This window comes from Nilaparvata lugens, unplaced genomic scaffold (assembly GCF_014356525.2).
Source record: "Nilaparvata lugens isolate BPH unplaced genomic scaffold, ASM1435652v1 scaffold9077, whole genome shotgun sequence".
In the NCBI taxonomy this organism is placed as follows: domain Eukaryota; kingdom Metazoa; phylum Arthropoda; class Insecta; order Hemiptera; family Delphacidae; genus Nilaparvata; species Nilaparvata lugens.
The window spans coordinates 1-8,978 of NW_024094820.1; the positions used below are offsets into that span (position 1 = coordinate 1).

Sequence of the window (8,978 nt, forward strand, 5' to 3'; positions counted from 1 at the left end):
CGAATATGCTTGTGTTTTATGTTGTGTCTCATAGATTTTGTGACTCATTTTCACTGTATTTCCTTCAACTCTACTGGAATTTGGTGTGCCAAGACTCATTTAATATGTTTTTTTCGTTAATGTTACTCATAATCTTGTTTATTGAGAAAATTTCATGTGTTAAGACCCATTCTATATGTATCTCTGCTGATGTTTATCATAATTTAGTGTATTAGGACTAATTTATAATTGTTTTCCGTTAGTTTTACTTATAATTTCCTGTATTAAGACTAACTTATCTTCATATTTCCTTCATTTTTACTCATGATTCGGTGTGTTTTACTGTGATTCTAGACGTGTACGGCCGAGACAAGCCGAGTGTACTAGTGACGTCACCAGGGTCACCTGACCTACATTCTAGGGGAACGCATCGAGTCTCGACCACTGTTAACGCTAACTCTAATATTGGCGGTCGAGTCCAGGTATTAATGAATGAAGACGAATTTTGAAGAATAATTTCATTAATTAGATAATATGCAATATATTGTTCTACTCAATCATGAACAAAGACAATATACATTATACTGTACATGAACTATATGCCTGTAAAACTAGACACTATCTTTATTTATTTATGTATTTATTTAATTGACAATTACAAATTATAATTACAATATAACATGATTGGGAGAAGAAAACAGGCATAGCCCAAAACTTTCTTCTCCCAAATTTTTACAAATAATGTTTCAAAAAAGAATGAGGTTATAATTTCACTTCTCACTTCAAAAAGTTCAATATCTACTTCAAAACCATTGACTAAACAAAACATTTTAAATTTTGATATTTTGAAAACTGGTTTAAAACAAAAATATTTCACTCAAATTTCTACAAATTGGAAATTTTTGAGTAATTTGCAAAATTTTGAGGCAGAAAAGAAACACAACTTCACTATTTAGCAGCAATCAATATTAAATAAATAAATAAATATGTTATTTCCCAAAAAATAAGTCTACTGCATCAATTACAGAGAATATCAATAAATTACAATAACATTATTATTCTTCTTCATCTGGCTTTACAGCTCGATGTGAGCTTCAGCCTCCCGCACAAGAGCCCCCCACATCACGGTCACATGCCTTTCGTCTCCATGCTCTTACCCATCTTCGGAGATCATCCTCCACTTCATCTCTCCATCGGTTGCATGGTCTCTCCTGTCGTCTTCTGCCCACCACCCTGGCCTTATAATTGCTCTTGGCATTCGATGTTCTGCCATACTCTCAACATGACCAGCCCAGCACAATCTTTGTGATATTTAATGAAACGGACCACATCTTCACCACAAGAATTTCATTTATAATTACCTTATTATTATTTGTAACAATAAAATGTATTGTATATATAATAATACATTTATTTAATATACATTTATTTATTAATTAGTTACTTTCAGAAATTTCTTATAATGTGTCCTCTACATGTTAGTGTTTTTTGTGTGGAAATTGACCTACTCCACTATGACGTAACATGTTTAGAAGTTTCAGTCAGAAGGGAAACAGTAGTTATTGATTCCCTCCACAAGACATGGATACAAATTGGAAAGGAATTCATGAATAGGCTACATCATACGAATCCTTGTTTTCTGCAGAAAAATATAGCCGATCTGTTTGTGCTAACCTAATAAATACATAAATAATAATAAATAATAATAATAATAATAATAATAATAATAAATAAATCAATAAATAATAAATATAAATAATAATAATAATAATAATAATAATAATAAATAAAAATAAATAATAATAATAATAATAATAAATAATAAATAATAATAATAAATAAATCAAAATAAATAAATAATAATAAATAAATAATAAATAAATAAAATAAAAAATAAATAATAACTAAATACATAAAAATATAATAAATGAATGATAAATATAATAAATCATAATAATAAATAATAATAATAAATAATAATAAATAATAAATAATAAATAATAAATAATAAATAAATAAATGAATAAACATGAAAATTAAAGTGTACTGTGTACGTACGAAACCTCATTTCGTTTTTGAAATAGACATCACTTTTTGATTAAAGTTTTGATGAGTGTAAGGAATAAACTGAATTAGAATAGAAATCTATGAATGGGTTACCTCGATACTTCAAAGACCCAGTCGTTCTCATTTGTGATATTTTTAGCACCTTTAGTGAGGTCCACGTTATAATGGCAGTGTTTGATAGCAATTGTATTGCTATCCTTTCCTATCATTCAACAAAGCGGATAGCGCTATCTCTTTTCCGCTTTGCTCTGTTGTCAGATCGTTGTTAACAATGTAGAAATATAATTAATTTACAAATCTTGATTATGAAAATTTATATGAAATCATTGTAGAATATAATGTCTTGCTTGATGAAATATGATTGATTATTTTGAACGAGAATGAACAGTTGATAATATTACATCGATAAAACGGTATCAGTTACCCTCCATAGAAGGCATGACAAGACAGAAATCGCCTATCTTCTCCTCTGCCATTATAATGGACCTTACTATAGTAAAAGACTGATAAGAATACCCCAAAATCATGAGTGATTTTCGAACGTTATAAAAATCTCAAGCACTTTCTGTCTAAGGAAACTCTGAAGACTACGATGAAAAAATCACGTGTGACAATTAACAGTTGAGAATGTGAAATGTACGTCTTTTCAATCCTTGTAACACACACTTTCCTTCAGTGGAACATCTACTTTGATTCACCGTTCAAGCTCCGGCTTCTAAGACACTTATTAAATTAATGGACCATCAAACCTATAGACTCATGGATTCCTATGATATACCTATGGATTCCATGTCATTCAGGGCCAAGCCATCTATCCAAGTACAAATTTATTCATTTATTCAGTCGTACAATTATTTTTACAGTTATATGAGGAGGCACAACACGTTAATGACCACCAAACCTTTTGATTCAATATGGATTTCGAGTCCCTTTAGAGCCGAGCCTTTTTTTTGTCAGTGTTTTCAGAGAAGTCTGTAGGTCAGGAATCTCTCTGATTGCCTGATGATCAGCTGATTCCTGAACGCCACCCAATCAGCCAATAGGAAAGCTTCCTGCCCCGCCGACTCTTCTGGAACGCCTGAAGAACGCTTCGGTTGCTGACCCTTGGGGCCGTTTGCACAGTCAAAGCTTAAACTGAATTTAATCAGCTGGTGACTTAGGCGGGATGCACACCGGAGAAACGCGTTTCGTAAAAAAGTTTCAGAAACGTGGAACGAAAGTTGCTCGCAATCGACTGATATTAAGCAGGAACGTTTCTTTTGTATGCATGCGCGAGTGAACGGATTGCATGAACAAGTTTCATGATGAGGGCTTTACGAAATGTGTTTCTCCGGTGTGCACCCCGCCTTAAAGTAAAAATGCAACACATTATAACAAACTAGACTTGATACGGATTCAGTCCATTTTAAAATGGAATTTAGTTTAAACTGTCTTTGTGCAAACGACCGTTTTGATCATAGATTTATCACTGTGCAAACGGACCTTAGATTTAATCATTGTCCTTGAAGTCAAGTCCAAGTGATTATTTGGTATACCGCACTGATTTTTTCCTATTTCTATTTACCATGATCTTACTAATCAGATATATCCAATATTAATTTGTTTTATAATCTACGTTCTGTTTGTTCCAGGTTAAACTATGGTTTGACTCAGGTGCATTGCAACTAGTGGTAACTCTAGTGTGTGCAGCCGGTCTGGTGCCGAGAAGCAACGGCTCTCCTAGAAATCCTTACGCTAAACTCTACCTCCTTCCCGATAGAAGGTAAGAAGGCTTTTCAATATTTCAGGATTAGATGATCAGGCCTATATTAGGTCCACGTTTTAATTGCAGTATTTGATTCACATTACCTATATTTTGATTGTCTTGTTTTTATTTTACCTACATTTTGATATTTGATTTACCTATACTAAAGCCACGTTTACACCAAAATTTTAATAACTCAATCCTTATAGATTCTATTAGATTGAACATAACTTATCATACACATGATGAGATAATATGTGTTTCTCAAGTTCGTTCAATCTAATAGAATCTCCAAGTATGAGTTATCAACATTTTGTTCATAACTTTGGTGTAAACCCAGCTTCAGATTGTCACAATCTTAAATCAGTTTTTGTGATGTGAATGCCATATGGTTGGGGAGAGCTCTTTTCGGATACAAAAATTATTAAATATAATGAAACACGAATTAAAATTATCAACCACTTTTTAAAAAGTGGTTGGCAATTTAAATTTGTGTTATCATTATTGAAAAGTACCACAACATCACTCACAACACAACTTGAATATACATATTCATCAAGTTTAATATCTAAATGACAACTTGCAGTCTATAGCTAGTCTCACGTTATAAACAGTATTAGATCAGCATTGGTGTTGCTATCCTTGTCTATCATTCGACAATGCAGAAAGCGCTATCGTTTTCTAGCTCGCGATGTTGCCAGAATGAAACTCAAGTAGAGCTTGTGTATTTTGAGCACTTTTATTTATTCTTTTTTAGAATGAAGAACAGATCGGGATAGGAAAACTAAGAATATCTGGTACTATTTCTCTCCAAATTTAGTAACTTTAAAAGTCTGAAATGAGGTTATGTCATGTTTATGACTTTACCACGTCAATATGGAGAATTAACACTAATTAAACGTACTGTTATTTCACTGAATTATGTATCAAAATTCAATTGCCGGCCGGGTTGGTGTAGTAGTGGTTAGGAGAGTTATAGGCCTACCATACACGTTTCGATTGGTCTTAAGGCCCGGACTGTTCAGTCCCGGTCTTAACCTAGCTCCGCAGTGCAGGCTGGATGCTTGTCTGACTCGGACTAGGCGCTGAGACAGCAAATAATAGCAGCGTTTGTGGGAGGACGAGCGGTCGCAATAACGTCTTCTACCCTTACAAACGCTAATAACGTCTTACAAACTTCGGTCTGCTAGCACCGCCTGGTTCGTGGGTTCGAGTCCCACCGATTACATGGACGTTTGTTCATTACATTCACTAACGCACACTCGATTACCCATTCACAAGCAAAAAGTTCATGTGGGCATCATCCGCAATAAAAAAATCATCAATTATGACTTTTAAAGAAAGAATAAGTGCCGGTTGCACAACAGCCGGTCAAATTTTAACCGTGACTAATCCCACGAGACCAATCAGAGAAGCCGTCTCAACAAAAAGGCCTCCTCTGATTGGTTATAGTGAAATTAATCACGGTTAAAATTGAACCGGCTTTTGTGCAACCGTGCCATTTTACACAAACTTATCACACAATAAGTAACTGGCAGGCCACTTATTACACAATAAATGTATTTTCACTCAATTCCGTTTCATGATAGATTCTCAAATTATGGGCAGGTCTCCGAGCTAGGAATTTAAGTAAGCTCTAGACTTTAAACAGCTGGAGTCCAAAAATTGACTTTCCGAAACGGGGCGGTAGTCACAGTAAATAGTTACACCGAAATAAATTTTCTCATTTCTATAATTGGAAACGTTTTTCCTTGACGAAATGAAACATCCCTAAATAATGCAAAATAGCTGAAACTTTACACCGTTTTCTCTCTATTTTATTTTGTGTTCATTCAAAGTTCTTATTTTATTAAATAAATTGTAATTTTTAATTTTATTTTGTGTTAATTTATATTTTTTCGAGATTTAATTTAAACGTGACTTTGACTATGATTACGACAAACGTTAGTAGACAGAAACTTCTTTGTTTGTCTACTAACTTTGGGATACGACTACGCCCCGTTTCGGAAAGCCAATTTTTTGACTCCAGCTGTTCAAAGTTCACTCAGCTAAATCCCGAGCTTGGAAACCGGACATATGAGTTGAAAGTCTAATGAGTTATAATCCCTATCTTTCTGATAATTCAGAGCCGATTCAAATATTCCTGTTATAATGAGGTGCAAGCTCATTTATCAGTATTATCCTCATCAAAAGTGTATTGTACATTGTCTCTGGAAACATTATAACATTTTATTTCTATTTGTTTTAGCGAAAAATCGAAACGACGAACGAAAACGTTGGCAAACACAAACGACCCCAAGTGGAATCAGAGTTTCATCTACACGTCTGTGCGCCGCGCCGATCTCAAACTTAGAATAGTAGAAGTCACCGTCTGGGATTATGTCCGGTTCGGAGCCAATGACTTCTTAGGAGAGGTAAGGAATAGAAACAAATTATAATAATCAATTAAAGAGTTAGAAATCAATTTCAAAACTATATTTTTCTACAATTAGAAATCAGTTTCTTAATATCAGAAATCAGTTAAAGAGTTGGAGATCAATTTCAGAATTACAAATCAGTTTCAGAATTAGGTATCTATGAGATAACAAGGATCTATAATAAAATGATTGTCTCTGGTTTCAAATTATCCATTTATTTCTCCTCATCTCTCGAAATCCAACGTTCATCTCTCCAAATCAAAATTTTTGGTAGAGAGTTAGTGGAAGGATATTTTTAATATTCTTTCCGAAGAATGGACATTGATATGTCCAAAGCTCCACCAATTTATGTAGATGCATAACAATATAATTATCTATAGTTATTATATTACAAATTGCTTTTTTCGTATCATATACAGTTCAATAATTATTTTCTTAGTCTATATTATGTAAATTAATCTATAATTTTGCTGTATTGTAAGCTATTGTATATAAGTGTATAAGCCAGTATATATTGTAATCCACATGAATAAAGTACTCAATCATTCAAATCTATTGGTGAATGCTGATTCCAATGTCAGCTGAGAGAGCTTTGCCTTACTGCCTATCGACCAATCACAAGCAAGTAAACTTCCCCTCATCGATTCTTAGTACAAGTCCATGCCCACAACAAGCTCTCATTGGCTGGTGATATTTCGGCACGATGAGACTCCATCTTGTTGGAAAATAAGATTGAGTGGAGAGTTCGGCAAAGAATCATCTCTCTAGATCATCGATCCAATGAACTGCTCTGATTGTGATCAGAGTCTCTCATCACACCTTCTCCTATCTCTCATCTTTTTAATCTCTTATACAACTTCCTAATATATAATCAACATCATCCTAATATATGATCAACTCATCTTTCTAAATATACCTCAAACATCTTCCTATAATCATCTACCTGATATTCATCTACCTATACTGAATGAACTGATGAATCAAATAGTGATTAGTTTTGATAATAATCAAGAAACATTCTTGAGAGAAGATAAATGCTATTGAGAATCTTTACAGCTAATGACATTCATTAACAACAAATGACATTCAATAAGAGTTTTCGGATCAATCCGAATAGTTGGCTTTAATTTTAATTTTCATTATTGTATCTCAGAAGGATTGAAGGGATAAATCATTTTATTTAGGAAAATTCTTTATTCTAGTCTATCCGTCAAATTTTCTCAATTCAATCATATTTAAAAACTCCCGCAGCTGAATTTCAAATTGATGTCGTTACAAAAGCCTCTAGATCAACTAAGGGTTATCTCTGATAGAATCAACCTCTCTGAGCCATTCACCTGTTTAAAAGATTCTTATCTATTCAATTGTACTGTTCTCAAATTTTTGTACATTGAAAACTATTTACTCATGATAATTCTACTTAATCCCTTCCTTGAATGAAAAAGACTAAGAATTGTCAAAAACCACAGATTTATTGATACTTAGAAAGACGGGTTTCGGTTATTACACCATTGTCGATCTCTGATAAACTAAACTAAATACAAGGGCAGCAGAATTTATACTAGTAGGCGAGTAATCTCTTCTACTCAATTATTGGGCTTTCTGAAATTCAAATGGTTCTACATTATTTTTATCTTCATTGCTTACAGGTTTGTAGAATGAAGCTTTCCATTCACATCTCCTCACAACTTTATGAGCAGGCATTTTGACGCCCCCCACTCTATTGTGGTTGATGAAAATTAAGTGTTCTCATACTAATATCTATTTTGTTTACAGGTTTTAGTGGAGCTGAGCGTAGCGTTACGGACAATGAACCTGACTGGTTCACCTGGGACCCCATGAGTGGTCTATCCGCCTCATGTGAGTATTCACATTCACATCCCCATCTATTCAAATCAAATCAAATTTTATTACATAGAAACAATAACAATACAATTAATATCCTACAACAATTAATACAATTAAAACATTGAGTTTTATGCATTGAATAATTTTCTAATAGGCAAAGAAGATTCAATCCTATTATTATTTCATTCATTATGGTCCAAAGCGAATACAAAATTATTTGAGAAGAAAGAGAAGGAAGTTGCCCAAACTACTCTATTTCTTGAAATTCAATCAAATGTGAGAAATGTTGGTTAATTTTTATGTAATCTTCATAAATATAATGATGAGGATTTGCATTGAATATAATCTTATTGTTGCCATATTGTACCTGATGATATTCATTCGTAAATTTTTTGACTATTTTCATGACAATTATATATTAAAACCGTAATTTATTGAATACTTGATAAAATATAAATCCATTTCTCCTCGCACTTCAAATTCATTGTAAATAATTACCATTTAAGGCCCACTGCAAATAGATATCTCACATATCACACCAATATTGATGTTTAAGGAAACAGTTGGTCAATATAGGGACTGAAATAATAAACCTTATTCCGGACCACTTCCTCATAGACTCTAAGATTAGTAGAAAAACTAAACTAGAAATAAAAACCTGGACATACAGTAACTTCTCTTCCATATCGATGTATGATCTTGAGATTTCTGCTCAAACTACTGGTTGCAGGGCCAATTCTATTAGATAGGTATCTGATAGGGAAAACCCATGTGGGATCACAGTTTCCCCTCCCTGAAACGTGTCTCACCAGAAAACATTTTTATTCCGTTAATGACTTTGTATCATCTTCCTAAAGTGAGGTCCACGTTATAACGGCGGTATTTGATCAACATGGTGTTGCTATCCTTTCTATCATCCTTGT

General features: G+C 33.3%; 1 protein-coding gene across 1 annotated transcript; it reads left to right on the forward strand.

Annotated features, from left to right (window-relative positions):
- Positions 1 to 333: 333 nt before the first annotated feature.
- On the forward strand, positions 334 to 8,088 carry LOC120349292 (regulating synaptic membrane exocytosis protein 2-like; the record flags this gene model as incomplete). The annotated part of the gene is made up of 4 exons (XM_039419253.1): positions 334 to 461; positions 3,678 to 3,808; positions 6,039 to 6,204; positions 7,984 to 8,088. Coding segments are annotated over 4 exons (491 nt in total), but the record flags the coding sequence as incomplete, so codon positions are not given.
- Between the last annotated feature and the right edge of the window lie 890 nt (positions 8,089 to 8,978).